Below are 20,111 nucleotides of genomic sequence, written 5' to 3'. Positions count from 1 at the left end.
GCCTCTCGGGCTCCTTTAAGAGGCGGGTCTTGGTCGCCAGCCCCGGGGCCTCGGCCAAAGGCTGGGACTTTACTCCAGCGGCTGCGGCTGCGGTGGCAAACGACTCGGAGCTCCATCAGCTGCCGCAGGCGCCGCGCCCCAAGTCTGAGCCACCATGAGCGGCAGAGTAGGTGACCTGAGCCCCAAACAGGAGGAGGCTTTGGCCAAGGTGAGCCTGATCTTGTCCCAGTTGTGGCCCTCGCCTTCCCGCTGGAAACCGCTGCTAGGGACGGTCCCCACGAGCAGGCGACTGAGGGAGAGGCGGCCAGTCGCCCCCGCTTGGCTAGTGCCTAGCGGACCGCTTCTCGTTCAGTGTGAGGACCTCGGGAAGTTTGGTCATCGCAGTCTCCAGCACGAGCAGCCCTGGCGGTTCCCCCTGGGAAGAAGTGGTTGCTTGGAAGCCCTCAGAAGCGGCTGAGGGCACAAAGGCAACATTCATCCTCGGGGCTGGCAGGGACTGGCAGCAGGGCTGTGGGACAGGGGCAGGGCCCCAGGTTTCCTCCCATTTCCGGGAGGTTTTCCTCTTGCGGAGACAGCGGCCTATGGAAGGGTCCTGGACAGCTTCGTGGCAAACTCCCCAGAGCCCTTGTGAGGCACCAAGTCACTGTGCGACCTTGGGCCAAGCCCTCACCTGTGTGTTCTTTGATGAAGTCAGAAGAGGGTGGCCACGGGGCACCTCTGTGTGTGAAATCTTAAGATGCTGGGACTAACTGGGTTGAGTTCCTTTCCGAGAGAAGAGCCCTCCTCCCTCTGGCAACCCAGACCCTTGGCTGGCAAGGGACTTAGTGATGCCACTCAGAAAGGATAGGTCCAGGCTTTGCCTTGGCACCTGGGCAGAGAGGCACCTCTCTGTTCCATTCAAGTTCAGGGGCTGGCCCTGCTGCCGGAAAGACCAGTTGCCCTGGGCCAGAATTGGTGGGGTCCAGCCCCAGCGTTTGGAGACTCCACAGCCAGGCAGTTTCTTACTTATGCTAGAGTGCAACAGCAGATGTGGTTGCTGGGGGGTGGCTTTTTTTTCCCATGCCAAGTTTACTGTTGACCTGCAGAGGAAGTCTGGCGGATGTGGGTTTGGTGGTGATTAAGCCATGGGCTACTAGGTAAGGTTCTCGGTGAGGGTGGCATACCCTTGCTGTTTAGATGACCATTGTCCTAATGCTGGGAGCTGCTTTTGGGGGATGGGAGGGTCTGACCTAAGGCAAAGGGCAGAACTGGCCATTCCTCATTGGTCCCCTCTGGGGGTGTCCTATAGGTCAGTGACCAGGTAAAGGTCACTGCTGGAGGGAGAGCAGCAGGGGGCCTACTCTCCCCAAGAGCAGATGAAAGTTTGGATTTAGATGTGGCCTCCCCTTGGAGTCACTGTTTACCCCACGTGGTGGCTAACTGCTGGAGCTGCCCCCTCCATCTGGGCTGTCATCTCTCTCCTTCCCTCTTCTCTTTTGTAGTCTTTGGAGCTCAGCTTGGCCACCATTTTTGAATGAAGGCATTTGAGACTACCCCCGCTTCCTTCCCTCTGCTCCCATTACCCAGGGGGCGGGCAGACTGCAGAGGGAAGAGCCTGGGATCTGAACTCAGAGATCCGTATCCCAGCTGTTGGGGGTGTTGCCCGAGCCTCTTGCTCTCATCTCTTCATCTGTAAAATGTGACAGCGACACCTCTTGAGGTTCTGGGAGAGACGGAAGACACAGAACCCAGATAAGGGCTGTGCACAGGACAGGTGCTGGGCATACAAACAGCACTCCCCGTGGTTTGACCAGAGTGTCCGCTAACGGTGTTGATCACTGTTCGCTGGGAATACACCCACTTGCTCAGAAGTGAGGCAGGGCAGTGTCCTGGTCCCAGGGCCCTCCTCTCCTGCCCGGTACTTCTAGCAACACAGCCCACAACCTCACTCAGTCAGAGGCTACAACAGTATGTAAAGGAGGGCTCTGGCAAAGGCCCCCAGTAGAGGGTCCCTTTGGGAAGAATGAGGTTGGGAAGCTCCCACTTATTCAGTTGTCTCTCCCTATAGTTTCGTGAAAATGTCCAGGACGTGCTGCCCACTCTGCCCAATCCAGATGACTATTTTCTCCTTCGATGGCTCCGAGGTGAGGGGAGATGGCCATGGGAGGCTGGGGTAGGGGCAGGGGCATGTTCTGGATGATAAAATGATATCCTCTGGAAAGCCTGTCAAGCTGAGACGAAAGGATGGCTGGTGCCACCCACCCCAAGCCTTCTACAGGATACAGACACAGAAGCCCAGAGAGGTGAAGGGACTTGCTGGGTGAGCTGCAGTCAGCAAGAAGACCCAAACCTCTGGGTACGGACGGTTAGCATCCTTTTCATCTACCCTGCAAATCTGCTCTGCAGACATGAAGGAAAATCAATGCCCAGAAAGGCCCCACTCAGTGGGAAGTTGGAGGCAGAGCTGAGATTAGAACCAGGGTCCTGGTGCTGTCAGCTTGAATGAAGGGCACTGTGTATGGAGACTGAGGAGGGTGCTCCCTCCCCGTCTTGAGTTCTAGTTCCAGTCGTGCCAGCTTGGTTTTGTCACCTGGGCCAAGGTCACAGATCTTTAGGCTCCTCTTCTGAGAAATGGATTAGACACGGTGCCCAGCTTCTTTGCAAGAGAAGGCATGGCAAGGTCTGCCTGTGGACTGACAGGAACATGTTGCAGCTAGTGTCGGGATCAGACTCAACCAGCATGCCTTGTACCTGTCTGTGCTCTTCCCTCTTCTTATCTGTCATCCGAGGCATGTGCCACCTTTCTGGGCTCTTCTGACATACTTTCACTTTTCTTCATAGAAACTTTACTACTAGACAGAAACCTGAGAGAGTTCCACTGTGTTTGACTAGCCGGAGAACTCTGTTGCAGACGTTGGACCTGCCTTGTGACTTGTCTGCACACTCACACATTTCCCAGCCCAGGAAGACTTGCGATAGATAAAAAAGATGCCGATTTTGCTTTCCAGAACTTTAATAAAGCTGGCATCTTTTTTTTTTTTTTTTTTTTTTTTTTTTCGAGACAGGGTTTCCCTGTAGTTTCTAGAGCCTGTCCTGGAGCTAGCTCTTGTAGACCAGGCTGGCCTCGAACTCAGAGATCCACCTGCCTCTGCCTCCCGAGTGCTGGGATTAAAGGCGTGCGCCACCACCGCCCGGCAAGCTGGCATCTTTTTGAAGATCTGCTAGCAGCAACCCAAGACAGGTGTACCCAGGAGAGCCATGTGGGGCTCATGGGCCCCTGACTTATCACCTGCTCACCCTTACCCCACCCCCCATGTGATCTGGCCCCTCTCACAGTCTACCTAGAGAGGGTGGAGGGGTGGCATGGGGGTGGCAATGAAGTCTGTCTATGCTGGAGGAAATTTTGGCCTAGCATTTGCTGAAAGGCTACAGCTAGAGGCAGGTGGGTGGAGGAGTGGGAAGATAGTAGCCTCCTTAAAGGGCCAGTTGCAAGATGATCCAGCTATGGAGATTCTGCTGGAAGGAAGCGAGAGGAAGCCATTGAACAACTCTGCAGCTCTCTCTTTTTTAAAAAATATTTATTTTTATTATGTATATAATATTCTGTTTGCGTGTATGCCTGAAGGCCAGAAGAAGGCACCAAACCTCATTACAGATGGTTGTGAGCCACCATGTGGTTGCTGGGAATTGAACTCAGGACCTTTGGAAGAGCAGACAATGCTCTTAACCGCTGAGCCATCTCTCCAGCCCCTGCAGGTCTAGGCCAGTGTGATGTTTTGGCAGCTGGTCTCCCAGACACTAAACTTTTGCTATCGGAGTCCCGGGATGGGATAAATCACTTGTCTAAGGCTCGATAGTTTAATCAGGACCCACATCTGGCATCAGCTCCTCCCTCTCAGGATGGTGATTCTCACTCTCCAGATGAGAAAACTCAGGCTCAGACCGGGCAAGGGACTAAAAGGTGCAAGGAAATGGAAAGCATGGTCAGAGTAGAGTCCAGGGCCCTGGATTCCCAGCCAGCCCCTTTTCCAGTAAGCCACAGCCTCCTTCCCAGTGAACAGCTCCTGAGGTCAAGCATTGCTTCGTAATTGTTTTGGGGGTGCTAAGGAGTGAACCCAGGGTCTGGGGCATGCCAGGCAAGCATTTTACCACTGAGTTGCATTTCTGGTTTCAAATTCTGCTTCTGAGCAGAGGAAGTTTCCCCTCTGTAGCTCATTGGTGCCTCGCATTTTCTAGGCAGGAGTTCTGGCCTACTCAGACCCTATTAGGAATTTGAATTGGGGTTTTTGTTGCCTTAAAAAAAAACACTCTTTCTCCCCCCTCATCCCTTTGATTCTAAAGGAGTCTTTTGCAGTAGAATGTGGTATGAGCTTGGGGTTCCCTTCTCTCTGGCTCTCCCAGCAGTTGGCTCAAAGTGAGATCTGGGTCCCCCAGCAAGGAAGGCCAGTGAGCAAGACAGAATAGAGGTGGGAGGAACCCTGAGAGAGGGGGAGTATAACTGAACGAGTCTGCAGCGTACAGGGCTAAGGTGCGGGCAAACCAGAGCCCAGGCTGCCTGCTCGGTTATTGTGCAGTGCCCCATGCCAGGCTTTCAGCTGCTTCTGAGCAGGGCAGCAGGAGCCTCGAAAGACCTGACTCAACAGACATGGTGGGAAAGATCCTGAATGTTGGACCTTGGCAGGTAGAGTTAACTGGAGAGGTTCTCCTGGATAAGGGTACTCAGTTTACTACTCCTGGATCCCTGTTCTGTACCGAGATAAGGGCTCTCCTCTCTTGAGGGAGGCATCCTTTCTGTGAGAAACTCTCATTTTCACGGTCTAGCTCCTTTGTTACAAAAGGATAGTCAGTTCAAGCTTCTCAAGTGGCATGGTCAGGCATACGCGGTATCTGGAAACACACAAGATAGGAGAGCTGAGATGCAGACCCACATTACATTCCTCTAAACCCGGGGCTGCTGGTGGCACAGGAAGGGTGGCAGTGAGGAAATTCCTAAGCCCAACTTGCCAGAGTGGCTGCTGGATCTGCCAGAGAGGATTTGGCATGCACAGTGGCAGTGGCCTGGCCAACTCTTTCTCTTGTTTTTAAGAAGTTTTTTTTTTAAATGTGTAGTAGGAGAGGGAGAGAGATAGAGGGTGAGAGATTGGGAGTGAGGAGTGCACGCCACAGTGCGCACGTGGCGGTGAGAGGTTAACTGTGGAGTTATCTACCTTTGCCTCTGGGGAGCAAACAAGCTGTCAGGTTGCCGGGCATGTACATTAAGCCCCGCTACCCACTGAACCATTTTGTTTTTTTTTAAATGTTTTTTGTGTTTTTTTTTTTTTTTTTTTTTTTTTTTTTTTTGGTATGAGTACTCTGTCTGCACATTTGCCTGCAGGCCAGAAGAGGGCATTAGATCCTATTACAGATAGTTGTGAGCCACCATGTGGGAAGTGAACTTAGGACCTCTGGAACAGACCAGCCTCTTAACCACTGAGCCATCTCTCCAGCCCACCCACTGAACCATCTTACTGATCTTTTTTTCTTTCTTAAGATAGTGTTTCAATATGTAGCCCAGATTAGCATGAATTTCTAATGCGGCTCAGGCCGACTTCAAACTCGAGACCCTGGTGTCTTGATCTACCAAGGAACCACACCCAGGCTTGATCAGACCTTTAGACACACTGCCCTGACTCCGATGGAGGACTGGACTTCACGAATGCACTTAGGGAGTATGCTCCCCTGCTCCCAGAGCGCAATGCTGAAGGGACAGCTGACAGCCCAAAGGGCAGACTGTATGTTCGGTTCCAGGGCTATCAGTAGATCTAGATGTCAATTAAATCAGTGGAGGATGTATAGCTAGGAGAGATAGTTTGTAGGTCAGAGGCCACACCCATCAGCCTCTCTGGAACGCTTCAAATGATGGAATGGAGTAGACTCCAGAGGAAATGTGAGAGGGATACCAACGGAGGGCCTGCCTCTCTCTCCATGGAGGGATTGGCGGCTTAGCCGGTGCGCAGGTGTGAGGAGCACAGGTGTGAGGGATTTGGGGTTTCAATTGACTCTAAGCTCCACCTGAACTAAAGGTGTGACCGTTGCAAAGAGAATTCTTAGGGCATATCGGAGAAGGGGCAAACAACACCTGGGCTCAGCTTGTGAGGTTCGCCGGGGGAGGGTGCGGCCAGGGGGACAATATCCAAAGGGAAGTGATTAGGTGATTGTGGAGCTGAGTGTGAGAAATGGCTCTAAGGACGGGCAGCACGATGGGAAGGAAGGCCCAGGAGGGCAGTCAGAGTTCATGGTTTGGGAGAACTGTTGCACGATAGGGGAAGGAACTCTGTTCTTGTGATGCCCCCGGAGTAGACTGCAGCTCACAGCAATTAGTGAGGCTGGCAACTCTGATCTTCTGCAGGTGGCCTCAGGGGACAGGGAAATCTTGGGTTCAGATCTGAGCAGGACAACTTGTTGGGGTGGGTCCACATAAACTAAGACCCCACTGTGCTCCTTTGAGGGATGTGTGAGTCTTTTAGGGAAATGTCAGGATTGGCTAGAGGCACACTGACTCTTCTACCTCTCCAGGATGTTTGGCAGCTCAGCCGCAGCTCCCGGGACAGCTATGTTCATCTTTGAACTGTGGGTCAATTTCTCAGGGCTGGATATTATACTGTGGAAGAGATAACTTTTGTTCTTGTGGGAGATGGCTGATTGATAAAAGGTTCCAGAGTTCACCTTCTCTGAGATAAGACCCTTCACCTGATTATCTACCAGGATACTCTGACCCCAGCTTGGCAACGCTGCCCACTCCCAACTGCCTTGAACTTGACCTGTCTACCCCACCAGCTCAGGGCTGTGGGGTTTACAAAGCTGACAGTTGGCTGGGGGAACCCACAAGGGGATTGGGCCCCCAGCCTGGGCACAGGTTCATAGACATGCGGTCTGATTCCCAACCCTGGTCATGCTTTTGTTACAGCCCGAAGCTTTGACCTGCAGAAGTCAGAGGCCATGCTCCGCAAGGTGAGTCTCTGCTGCCACCACAGTTCCTTCTGCCAGAGTCGCATTGTGCCTGGACTTCTCCTGCCTACCCATCACCCACCCCTAGTATAGGTTTTGGTTTGTGTGACATAGTTATTAGCCAACAATTGTTGCTTTATTCCTGAGGGACAAAGTGCACTTCCTTCCCTGGAAACATTGGACTTCCCTACTTTATAACTAGCCCAAAATGATGTTCTTGCTGATATATCCGAAGAAACTAGGGCCTCCTTTCCCACCCCTGTCCAGTTCCTTCTAGGGGTCATCTGTGCTGGTCACCTATTCATGCATAGTCAAGACCCCACCACCACCACACACCTATTCTTCTGTCTTGTGTTTCCAAAATCTTTGTGTACTTGCAGCACGTGGAATTCCGGAAGCAAAAGGACATCGACAACATCATCAGCTGGCAGCCACCCGAGGTGAGGGCCAGTTATCCCACTCCATCCCTGTGTGAGGATGCTTATTAGGCTCCTAGTCTGTACCCTGGTCTACTGGACCTGGAACCTCAGAGGGAGACACTATAGTTCCAAAACAGGTATCTCTCGGCACCCGGGGGAGGATGTGAAGGGAGAGACTTGTGAACCAGCAGAAGGGATGGACGTCCCCGGGCCTGTCTTCGAGGTGCTTTTCTATGTCTTTGGCCAGGTGATCCAGCAGTATCTGTCAGGCGGCAGGTGTGGCTATGATCTAGATGGCTGCCCAGTCTGGTACGACATCATTGGTCCCCTGGATGCCAAGGGTCTGCTATTCTCCGCCTCCAAGCAGGACTTGCTCAGGACCAAGATGAGGGACTGTGAGCTGCTTCTGCAGGAGTGTGCCCACCAGACCACAAAGGTACGGTCTGTCTGCCATTGAGTGATTTGATCATGGCGGAGACAGTCAAGGAGAAGCAGGAATGTCACATAGGGATGGAAGCACCAGTCTCAGAGTCTGGGTTTCACAAACCCGAAATCTCCAGGTTTTAGATGAACATGTCACCAATCCATCTGTTTTCTTCTGTTCTTCCCTTTCTTTCCTCCCTCCATCCCTTTGACTGAAGACTGAACCCAGGGTCTTGTGCAGTTCGGCAAGTGCTCTCCACCTCTAAACTATGCTCCCATCTTGTTACACTTTCATTTTGCTAAGTAAAAACTTAAAGTAACCTTCAATTGTTGACGTGATGACTCCCCCAAACTATAGGAATGGTGTTTGTAGGGAAGATCCGAGACTAAAATGCGGTCCTTTACCGAAGACATCCGGTTTAATAAAAACTTCACTAGTGTGAGAGTTGAGCCCAGCTGGTACAGTGCTCACCCCGCACATCCAGGGCTTCCACCCCAATACAGCAGGGAGGTGAGTGGAGTATATAGTCGAGTGGTGGTGGCATACGCCTTTAATCCCAGACTCGGGAGGCAGAGACAGGCAGATCTTTGTGTGTTTGAGACTAATCTGGTCTACAGAGTGAGTTCTAAGACAACTAGGACTACACAGGGAAACCCTGTCTTGAAAAAACAAACAAACATGTCTGAGGCAGGAGGGTCTTGAATTTGAAGCTAGCCTGGGGTATATAGTAGGACATAAAAACAACAGAAAACAAAAAATTATAAATTACTACAGTTGGCGTTGTCACTCAGGGACACACAGCTCACTTAGTATAGGCAAGGGCCAAGGTTTAATTCTCAGCACAACCATCCCCCTACCCCCACCCCCCCAAAAAAAACAAACCAAACCAAAACAACAACAACAAGAAGAAAACTCAGAAAACCACCTCACTACATTGTTACTACTTTTTTTGTTTCCATGGGAACCAGTGAGATCTTGTCTTGGACTAAACTACCCTTGGGCAGCTATGGGGTGGTGTGTGCCCAGGTGGTCCTGATGTAGACAAATCCAGGATCCCTGATCCTCCAAGTTTATTTTCAAAGCATCAGGGTGACAATTCCCTGCTAAGAAAAAGACTGAGGTGCTGGAGAGATGACTCAGCAGGTAAATGACTTGCTAGCAAACCTGAGAACCTACGTGGTAGAAGAGGAGAAGCAACTCCCGCAAGTTATCCTCGGAGCTGCACACTCCCACTGTGGCATGTACACACACACACACACACACACACACACACACAGAGAGAGAGAGAGAGAGAGAGAGAGAGAGAGAGAGAGAGAGAGACAGAGACAGAGACAGAGACAGAGACAGAGACAGAAAGACAGACAAAATAAACATTTTTTTTAAAAAGAAAGGAAGGACTGAGGAGCAAGCTGGAGCCTTCGCTAACCCCTCCTCCCCCAGCAGCTGCAGATGGGGTTAAAGCAGGGAGACCTCTCAGCGCTGTTCTTTGCTGAGGTTCACAAAAGCCCACCCAGTACAGAACCTGAGAGGCTGGGGACACAAACGTGGTTCAACCTGCTGCTTCCTTAGAGCTTAGGTAGAACGGAGTGTCTAAGCCGGCGGGAGAGGTGCTGCCCAGGGAGCACACAGTAACTGACAGAGGACAGAGGCCATCAGGAGAACCTGCTGGACAGTAGGGACCTTGGATGTGACCTTGATCTACCCTAGTCCTTTGCTAGAGGAGAATAGTTTGTCTAGGTCACAATTCCACCCTGGATGACATCTGCATCTCTGCTGCCTGCTCTGTTTGTACCCAATGAGCATTGGCCCTGAATTCAGCGACTTCCTTTCGCTGTCTGTCTGTCCCTGGTAGCTAGGGAAGAAGATAGAGACCATCACCATGATTTATGACTGTGAGGGGCTCGGCCTCAAGCACCTCTGGAAGCCTGCAGTGGAGGCCTATGGAGAGGTAAGAGGCAGGGAGCTGGGGGGGGGGGCAGGACTCACAGGATGAAGGGTACCGTGGCCTGGAGACCTGAGCTACTGAAACTAGGACCACTTCTGCTTCCACAGTTTCTCTCCATGTTTGAAGAAAATTATCCCGAAACACTGAAGCGTCTGTTTGTCGTTAAAGGTAAGTTGGGAATTTCTGGTGATGGAGCCAAATAAGAACAAGAGGCTGGAACCATTGCTTGGGGGCAGAATGAGTGAATGGCAGCCACAGGAGAGGCCCAGGGGCCTGCTCAGAAGCCTGACCTTGACCTTGGCCTGTACAGATGCTTTACAGCTCATAGAGCGTGTGAGCCGCCTGGCCCCTTAGGATTCAGGCTGGTGATGCCATAGGAGAATGGTTGGCTACAATCCTTGTAGAGCTTAGAAGCTAGACTTCAGATATGTCTGGCAGAGCCTCTTGCTTAGCTGCCCCATGAGTGGAAATGGGTGGCTGATGACGCTGGCAGCATCTGAGTTACCATTGCTCTCTGCTTCACGTGGTCTTGCCTCTCTTTCAGCCCCCAAGCTGTTTCCTGTGGCCTATAACCTCATCAAGCCTTTCCTAAGTGAGGACACTCGGAAGAAGATTATGGTCCTGGGGGGTAAGTGGCCCAAATGCTACACATTGGTGTGTGTGGTCCAAACAACATCTGGCTTTAGGGGTATGGTCACAGCCTCCAGGGCAAAGACCTATCTTCTACTTTGGAAGTAGTTGGGACATAGGGGCAAGTGGAGACAGATCTGTGGCTTCTTGTGTTTCCTCACATACTCTAGAAGCAAGCATTGGGCTCACCATGCAAGTTCAAAGATGAACGGAATTCCAGGGCTTATCCTAAAGGGGCTTACAGTATTACAGGGAGAGACAACACAGAGAGAAGGCTATGGTATGAACCAGAAGACACTAGAAAGAGCATCAGGAGGGTGTGTGGAGATCACAGGGGGTGGGGGGCAGGCAGGAGTGAGTGGCTCCACTCCCCCACACACCTTTTCAGGACTAGCTGCCAGGCTGCCAGGATTAAGCCAGTCCCTTGGCTAGCTCTCAGGGAAGGGAGACACAAACATGCTTGTCGGCGTGATACATAGGACAAAGGGAAACCACAGGGTAGTCACAGCTAGCAGCAACTCTCATCCCACCAGAGTTGAGGTGAGAGCCATGTCTACCTAAGCTACACACAGCAACATGAGCAAGGTGGCCACATGGAACAAAGCAGAAAGAGGAGCACCGAGTAAAGACCTCCCTTAGGATGGTGCAGGCAGCGGTCATGGAATGAGGCAGAGTGCCACAGAGTCACCATAGTCTTATTTTCAACCTACCGGCAAAAGTCCACGAAAGCCAGATGCCAGTTTGCATGCCATGCTGTTGCCCATGCAAGAGATGGTGTAAACCCAGGCGGCAACGTCAGGGATAAGGAGGAAAGGCCGGATTTACAATTTGCCTAGGAAGCAAAACAGCAGAGATCGACTGGCCACAGAGAGGAGGTTAAATCACAAATAGAGGCTGACTGTGCAAAACCTACTGATGCTGAGGATTCAGGAGTCTGCAGTGAGCCTGGGGAACATCCAAGTCCTAGTGCAGGCAGAGTAAGAGGAGCCCACTGGGGACCGTGAAAAGGATTGGATACACAGAGGAGTGGGAGAGCCGGGGCCCAGGGAAGGTGTGACTCCAAACCAGCCAGGAGGACACACAGGAACCAGGCCTACTGGAGATAGGGAGTGGGCTGATGGGCTACAAAGGTGAACTTGGACAGGCGCTGGAGTTGAACTGGCAGTAGTGATTCTGAAGGTGTCTTCAGGGCTGACTTTAGATAACACATTGCAAGTAGTGATTTTGGTTTGCTTTTTTTTTTAAAGATTTATTTATTATGTATACAGTGTTCTGTCTGCATGTATGTCTACAGTTCAGAAGAGGGCACTAGATCTCATTACAGATGGCTGCGAGCCACCATGTGGTTGCTGAGAATTGAACTCAGGACCTCTGGAAGAGCAGCCAGTGCTCTTAACCACTGAGCCATCTCTCCAGCCCCTTGGTTTGCTTCTTTACCTTTGGGCTAAGACAAAGCGAGAGTGGCAACTTTGGGCTGGAAAGGTGGTCGATGTCTAGTTTCCTAGCACCTTGGAGGTTGAGGATCTCCAGGTCTAGGTCTGTCTGGGCTGCATTCTAAGTTCAAGGCCAACCCAGGTTACGTAGTGAGACCCTGTCTCAAACGACAATGTGGACTAGGCTCCACGGGTAAAACATATGTTTGTTATACAAGGCTGATGACCTGAGTTTGACGCCTGATGCCACAGTGGAAGGAGAGAAACAACCCCCAGAAGCTGTTCTTTGGCGTCCACATTTATGGTTTCAACACACACATCCATCGGACACAAAAGAACAAGAAAGCATTTAAGATACCTAGGGACTAGGGAGGTAGCAGGTTGAAACTACACAATGAATTTCAGGTCAGCCCGGGTTGCACATTGAGACCCTATTCCAAACCAAAGGACGTCAGGACTGAGGCGGTGAAGTCCCAGCTTTGGCTGTGGCCAACGCTGTTCTGTGTAGGATGGCAAGACCTCTCTTGATTTTCTCCCAGCTCTCCAGCTCAGCTGGGAGAATAACAAAATCAGCGCAATAGGTTTTTCTGGGTCTTGGTTTTTCTGTTGCTACCACCCACCAAGTGCGTGAGCGAGGCAGTTTGGTTCCCTGGCAGCAGAGCTGTGTAGGAGGTTCGGGCTGTTCTCCTACCCACAATTCAAATTCTTTCCACCAAATGTGCCTTGGGCAGACTGGGAAGAAACAAGATCTCCAACAGAGGAGGGGTCAAAGTTACTCCAGGTTGGTCACGGAGTTTAGCAGTGCCAATGAAGTCACCCCAAGGCCACAGGCACTGTGTTCTCAAGAGTCACATGCTTTGGGGTCCTAAACACCTGAGGGCTGGCAGACACAGGATTGTCAGTGTCCCAGTCATCTATGCAGAGGATACAAGGCTAGTCCCTGGCCTAGAGCTGCTGGGTATAGACGGTCTATATAGTCGGCATGGTTTCTGGAATTAAACATTATGCCAGGCTGGTATTTCTTGGGGAAATGATTCTTGGCAGCAGACACTTGAGAGCTAATTGCTCCAATCGGGAGAGGATTTACTTAGAAAAGCAACAACAAAAGCAGTCAACCAGCCCAAAACAGCAAGAAAAGACATAAAGTTGACTGGGTAAAGCCACGTAAGCCCATTTGAGGGGTCCCTCTCCAGTGGGGGTGCTCTTTCAGTCAGTGTAGGAGAAAATGGGAGATAAGCATAACTGTGTAAGAACCCGTAGTCCTACTGCATGACACCCCCCCACTTTTGGTCCCCATCCACTATGACAGCAGCCCAAGGTTTCTGAACCCCGGACCACGCAGAGCTGTCCTCTGAGTAATGGCTCTTACTGACGCCATGTAGTACTGTGTATGCATCATGTGCTCACGAAGTACTCCATCCCCCCCCCCCCAGACACAGTCTCACTATGGAGCCAAGGCTGGTCTCACACTAATGGCGCTCCTGCCTGCAGTCCCTTGGGTGACGTGTGCACCATGTCAGCCTATAATGCTTTCTTTTAAGGCAGGGCCAGCCTTCTCTGCCTCTTCAGGACTGACCACCAGGTACAAAGTCCTGCCTAGTGACACATTTCTGTCCTTCCCTCTCCTGCCAGCAAACTGGAAGGAGGTTTTACTCAAACATATCAGCCCTGAACAGTTGCCTGTGGAGTACGGAGGTACTATGACCGACCCCGATGGAAACCCCAAGTGTAAATCCAAGGTATGGGCCACCAGCTGGAGGTCAACGGGGAGTCTTTGCTCAGAGGGCACCCCGACTCATCCTGTGCTCTGCTTCTAGATCAACTATGGCGGTGACATCCCCAAGCAGTTCTACGTGCGAGACCAGGTGAAGCAGCAGTATGAACACAGCGTGCAGATCTCCCGAGCCTCCTCCCACCAAGTGGAGTATGAGATCCTCTTCCCCGGCTGTGTCCTCAGGTAGGGCTGCTTGCTTTCAGGGATCCCAGCCTTCGTCAGTGCCAGTGGGTGGGCTGCGGTGCAAGAAGCCCAGTTGCCATGGACACACACACACACAGGTGGATGTCCTCTGCAGGTGGCAGTTTATGTCGGAGGGATCAGACGTGGGTTTTGGGATTTTCCTGAAGACCAAGATGGGGGAACGGCAGCGGGCAGGGGAGATGACAGAGGTGCTGCCCAACCAGAGATACAATTCCCACATGGTCCCTGAGGATGGGACCCTCACCTGCAGTGAACCAGGCATCTGTAAGTATCTGGGTCTTGGCAACACGTGAAGCCCATTACCTTTCTGCTTATGACACACCTCTTCCTCTCTTCCTCAGTGTGTTGGTCACCTCAGTGTCAGCATGAAGGGGTACTCTATGAGGCCACCTCTCTGACACAGAGCAGGAAAACTAGATTTGGAAAGATGCAGTGAATGGACCTTCTTATGGCCATGTGCTGTGTCACTCACTGGCTTTACGGGCTGCTAGGAATTTCTTGGTTGTCCTGCTTTGGGTATTTGTAAAGATTTCTGTAACTCTGGGTCTAAAGGTTTTAACCATCACCACATGAGCCCCTGCAAGCACTTTTGTCCTGTGTACACTGCCTTCTCGTGTCCTGTGTCGACCTGGAGGTGAGTAGTGCTCAGGGTGCTTAAGGCTGGCATTTTTTTGGCATGCTATGCCCTGTGAAATCCTTACACCCACACAGTCAGTTCTGCCTCTGACTTCTAAGGGGACAGGCATCCCTAAAAAGTGTCTGGCTGCTGTCTCAGGCCTAGTTAGCCTTGGAGAAGGCCCGTGCAGCCCGGGCTGGCCCCAACTTGCAGTCCTGCCTCAGCCTCCTACGTGCTGGGATTACAGGTGTGCTCCACCATGCCCAGCTCCCAAAAGCAGGTGTTCTGAGCTGGACTTGACAATTGGCTGTGTGTGGACTTGGGCAAACGACTCGGCCTTCCTAAGTGTGGCTCCTGATTGCTATAGCTGGGATCTTGCAGAGATGCCAGGTTCCATGTGATAAGATCCGTGAGGCAATGGGCGCGATGCCAGAAATAGAGCATGCGACTCAGCACCGACAGCCATCTTTATTACTATTATTAGGGTAACTAGGAGAGCAGGACTGTCCCCAGAGATGGCAGAATCCCTGGGCGCCACTGCTGAGGCTGCACCTCTGAGAGGCAGCACTAGCCCTGCAGAGATCTGTTCCTTCCTTCCCGTCCAGCAGCCTGTGGTGCCGGTGCTCCCTCCCTAGGGATACACCACACCGGGCTGGCGGGCGTGCGGGCGCAATCTGGCTCCCGGAGGAGCGGGATCATTCTTGTTAGTGAGCAGCCAAGTCACAGGGGCAAGCATACTCTGTGGTACACCGAGAACAAGGATTGGCGCAGCTCAGGCATTGCCATCTACAAAGGAGAGAGCACTTTATACTCACAGGGGAGACTTTTCTTTAGAAAAGGAAGCTGAGGCATAGACAAGATGTTCTCTTTCCCATCACGTAGCTAGTGTAGATGCCGAGAGGACACTAGAGGCTCCTAGTCACAGACTGTCTGAAGGAAAATTAAGACATTTATCCTTGCTGCGACAAGAGTTCCAGATCAAGGAAGTACAGGGTAGCAGGAGGCCAACACTGTTCATCTGAAGGATAAACAGCCTTTAATACAGCAGGATGGGAACGCGAACCCTCGTTTATTTTAGTCCTTTCTGGATCTGTTCCCCAGAGGAACCCTTACCTGCCTGGGATCTGCTTATTTGCTGGAGGGGCAGAGGCAGGCCACGGGATAAAATTGCCCTTTTCAGATGAAAAAGCAGGGAGGTAGGGTTGTTGAGATCAAGAGATCTAAGGGCAATGCCTCTGAGGACCAGGTGACCCCTGCAAAGTGGAGCATGATCACCCCGTAGAGAATTAAACCTTTGGGTATGTCAGCTTCAAATGGTACAAACACAACCTTCCCTGGGCTTCTCTGCCCCTTGCTCAGGTGGACTGAGGAGAGGCCAACATTTGGGTGGGTTTCATCTTCTCCCAATTACTTTCTGAGAGCCTATTGTGTGAAATGTTCAACTAGGGATGGAAAGAATAAAGAAAAGAATGAAATGGCCTTTGAACAGAAAGATACAATGTGGATAGGAAGGTCTGAAACACTGTAGGAAGGGGCCAGGCAGTGCTGGGAGAAGAGGCTCGCAGGCATGGATGCCGAGAAGGTCTAGCTTTGCCACCACCTCTCCCAGAGTGCTCCAGCAAGTGTCTCTCCTCCACCATCAAATGAGGGAAGTAGGCTAGAACAGATTTCTGTCTGGAGTCCACGGACGCCCCAGAGAAGTGGTTCTGAATCCAAGAACCAACACTGCCCTCTCATAAATAATGTCTATTGTTCCTGTTACTCACAGACAATGTAACCCACCTACGCATATCATTTTAAAATCAATATACTCCACCCACAATATAAAATAGAAACAAAAGGAAGTCAGTTTGAATATAATAATTATTATGAGGTACCAAGGATTCAACCCAGGGCTTCCTGCATGCTAGGCAGGTGCTCTAACCCCAAGCCCCAGACCTCTTCTCCCAGCACATTTTACTACATATACGAGAGGTAACATGGCACCTACTTCCCTAAAGAACAGCATCTTTCTCTTTGGGACACTGGCCCTGAAACCTCAAGGTGCTCCAAGAGGCCAGTCACCCATCACAAGCTGAGACGCCCTTGACTGGAGGGCCTCCAGGGACTCCATGAGCCTTTGAATACATGACCAGTGTCACCCTGTGCCACACAGACCTACGAGCTGTAACGACTGCCCTTCCCTATACCTGTGCCTCCTACAAAGCCTTTCCTTGTGTTCGAGGGCAGATTTTTTGCCAAGCAAAGCATCTCAATCCTGGTCTAAGGAGATCAAAGTATGGTGGACTCTGGTTGCCCAGAGGAGGGGAGTGTGGGATCTGCAGGACCTCTGGTAGAGACGGGAATCAGATGACTGACACCATGAAGTGTCAGGGGAAAGGAGTGGGCGCTGTGCCGACTGCTGGCCCAGTGCAGTTTATCCTGGGGTGAAAGTCAGATGTGGGGAAGTGAGAAAGGAGCAGCGCAGAAGGGTGGTGCTGCTGTTCTGTTTTCGGGCTTAGCTGTCCTGAAGGGGCATCCGAGTGAGATGGAACAAGCTTGCAAAGACGCAGAGTTAGAGCGAAAGGAAGCCTGTTCAGCGGCCAAGACTTAGACGCCGTCCCTGCCAACTGTGTCCACGCTCCTTCCTAGAGGACACACAGCCCACAGCCTCCTCACCCGCCAGCCTGCCAAACACTGCCCATCCCTTTAGAGGCTTGACTCTATAGCAAGCCTGCCAATCGCTATACAGTCACATATGCAAGGAACATGCCCATTATTCAGCGTATGTTTGGAGAAAGCTGGACAGTGGGTGAGAAAACCTTCCCTCCAGAACAGTGTCATTCCTGGGTGCTACCACCAAAGAACCTCTAATTGTAGACATACCCCCCCCCCCAATTATTTTTACACATAAATTAACAAAAGTGTTACAAACTGTTCTGAAGTTTATTTTGGCTTCTGTATGTATCTTAGATACCATCCCCATTCTCCCCACTCCCACTCTGTCTATGTAGCTCAGTCTGGACTCAACAGTATATAGCCGAGGCTGGTCTTGAATGTCCTTACCCTCCTAAGTGTTGCGATTACAGGTGTGTACCACCATGGCCAGCTAAGCTTTCTTTTTAATATCAGAACAGTGTTCCAGAAGACAGATTACAACACAAACTGCTCAAGCAACTCTCCTTTGATGAGCAGCCCATCCTTTTATTATTATGGGCAGGCATGCAGTGAGCACCCCTTGCCCCATTAATCTTCCCAGAGGCTAAGCACCTGGTTCATAAATTTTGCAGAGAAATGGAATAGGCTGGGCTTCCCAGGATCCAAATCAGGCAGGGGTATGGACAGGAAGGCAAATCAGAGGGAAAGCCCAACCTACCATTGCCCCACTGTGCGACATAAAACCCTTTCACTGATGCCAAGTAGGAGCGCTGCTGAGTTCAGAGCTGCACTCAGAGGGAAAAATGTGACCTCACAGATAGACTCCAAACCCAGTGCTTCCCCACACAGACGTCATCGTCACAACTCTGACTGCTAACATTAGTCAGCCTGGTCTAAGGAAGCCATGGCTGCTGGTCTTGAAGGCCTTTTCCTTCCAAGCTCTTACAGATGTGAGTCTCTCTGTCACCCACCTCTCTAGGCCTGTGCTGTGTCATACATTTTTCTTCCACTTTATGAACACATTGTCAACCCAGTGAGACTGAGTTTCAGAAGGCCAAGGACGACTTCCAGTACTTTCTCTCCATCCCCTAGCACACCGTCTTGTTCAGTCAGTAAAATCCAGCCCTGCTCACCTCCCTTCGCCTCCTGGCGGGAACTGCCTGAACGTTTCCTTTTCTGCTCCCTCAGATGTCCTGCGCTTTGACAACACCTACAGCTTCATCCATGCCAAGAAAGTCAGCTTCACTGTGGAGGTCCTGCTTCCAGACAAGGCAGCAGAGGAGAAGATGAACCAGCAGGGGGCAGTCACGCCCAAATAACAGCTCTCGCCTGCCCCCCTCAGAGCCTTCCTGTCGGTTGTTTCTTTGTAGTAGCCACTTTCCAACAACCTAGTAGCCCTAAGAAACTGGGCTGGAGGGAAGACTTCAGACTGCACAGGAGACCCGGGCCAGAATCCAAAGAGGACAAACAGATAGGGTGGTTCCTTGTCATCAGACTGCTAAGGGGGTCTCCGGAAACTGGCTCTAACGACGTCTACCCTGGAGACCTGACAACTTCACCTGCCCAGTGACAGCTAAGTCAGGGAGAGGAGGGGTACACAGGATGGCAGCAGGCAAGAAATTAGAAGTGAAGAGATTGGGGTGCCACACTCAGGGAAGTCAGCTGCTGGGAAGACATTTGCTCCTAAACGAACATGGAACAAATCTCCATGATCGTAATGATGGTTGCAAGGGAGCAGGCTGCTAGGCACATGATGGGAATCCCCACCTCTTCCAAACTTTTCTAAAAGGCTTGAGTATCTCCCTTCCCCCCCGCCCCCCCCCAGTCTCAGGAGTAACCCAAGTCGGCACCGGAAGGCAAACAGAGGGGCCTCTCTCCCCTAGAGAACCTCGCCAACTCCTGGGCCCCACTGGCTGCCGGTTTAGTTCCTAATGGTTGTCAGTGACCCAGAGTTCTGTAGAACTTTGGTACCTAGCCACTGCTGTCCAGTGAAAGAGAAACCTTCCAAAAGCACAAGGGTAATTACCTTCAAGAATGACTGATCTGAAAGGACCCAGGAGGCCGTGGGTGGGTCCTAAGCCTCTAAGTAAGCCTCCACTTGAGCAATCCTACACAAAAACGGGAAGTGGGAGTGACCAGCACATAGAGAGCACTTCCCAGTCTGAGTGTCCCACAGTGCCTGGGAACCAGTCTCCCGACTGACCTGGGAGAGGGCTCGGCAGGCCCTTCTCTGTGGAGGCATGTAACTGCAGGGCAGCAGTGGGTTCCTCTTGCCTCTAAACGCTGGCAGCCAGGGAGGGAGGCTGCAGGGAAGATGGCCATAGGGCAGGCAAGCATCTGAGCCAGGGGCAAGGGGCGGCCACAGGCGACCTTGCAATAGCAGCTCTTGACCCTACACACCTTGCGAGCAAACGTCAGGTTACGGTTACGAACTGCCCAGAATTCTGGAACGCGGCCCCAGGTCCTTGCGGGGACCCCCTTTCCCCTCGGAATGAGACCCCCGGCCCAGCCTGAGTACTCGTTCACCAAGCAGAGGGAGCTCTGTATAGGTGCAGGGCTAGCAACCAGAGAGGGCCGAGGCTACCCAGGATCTAGTCACACACCTCAGGAACATTTCCTGGCCTTGGTTTACAATGCTGTTAGGTACATTAACCAATGAATAAAGCAATTTTCAAATCAAAGGAAGTAGAATTCACTGCCTATCGCCGGCTTCCTAGCGGTCTCTATACTAGATCCAAACTTGAGCTTGTCGAAGGCAAGTTGAGGACTCCGTCTGACACACACACACACACACACACACACACACAGAGAGAGAGCGAGAGAGAGAGAGAGAGAGAGAGAGAGAGAGAGAGAGAGAGAGAGAGAGAGAGAGAGAGAGAGAGAGAGAGAGAGAGAGAGAGAGAGAGAGAGAGAGAGAGAGAGAGAGGCGTTCTGATCCCCTCCTCTCGCGTGAAATTTCCCCGAAGTCCTACGAAGTTGTCTTCTGATTAGCCCAGCCGCTGAGTGTCGTCCGCCATCTTTGTTTATGGCATGAAGATGCTCCCGACAGCCTTCACGGTGAGG

The 20,111-nt window shown here is 51.7% G+C and overlaps 1 protein-coding gene across 1 annotated transcript; it reads left to right on the top strand.

The window, feature by feature from the left end:
• Positions 1–37: 37 nt before the first annotated feature.
• Sec14l2 (SEC14 like lipid binding 2) lies at positions 38–19,729 on the top strand. Its single transcript, XM_038319247.1, has 12 exons — positions 38–208; positions 2,048–2,123; positions 6,926–6,969; positions 7,347–7,406; positions 7,633–7,821; positions 9,662–9,757; positions 9,862–9,922; positions 10,299–10,382; positions 13,450–13,556; positions 13,635–13,774; positions 13,890–14,059; positions 18,237–19,729. Exons 1-12 carry the CDS (start codon positions 155–157, stop codon positions 18,365–18,367), a joined length of 1,212 nt encoding a protein of 403 aa, XP_038175175.1. The 5' UTR covers positions 38–154; the 3' UTR covers positions 18,368–19,729.
• Positions 19,730–20,111: the final 382 nt, after the last annotated feature.

Source organism: Arvicola amphibius, chromosome 1 (genome assembly GCF_903992535.2).
Source record: "Arvicola amphibius chromosome 1, mArvAmp1.2, whole genome shotgun sequence".
Classification (NCBI taxonomy): Eukaryota; Metazoa; Chordata; class Mammalia; order Rodentia; family Cricetidae; genus Arvicola; species Arvicola amphibius.
Note: the sequence above shows the minus strand (reverse complement) of the source record. Positions and strands in the feature narration are given on the sequence as shown.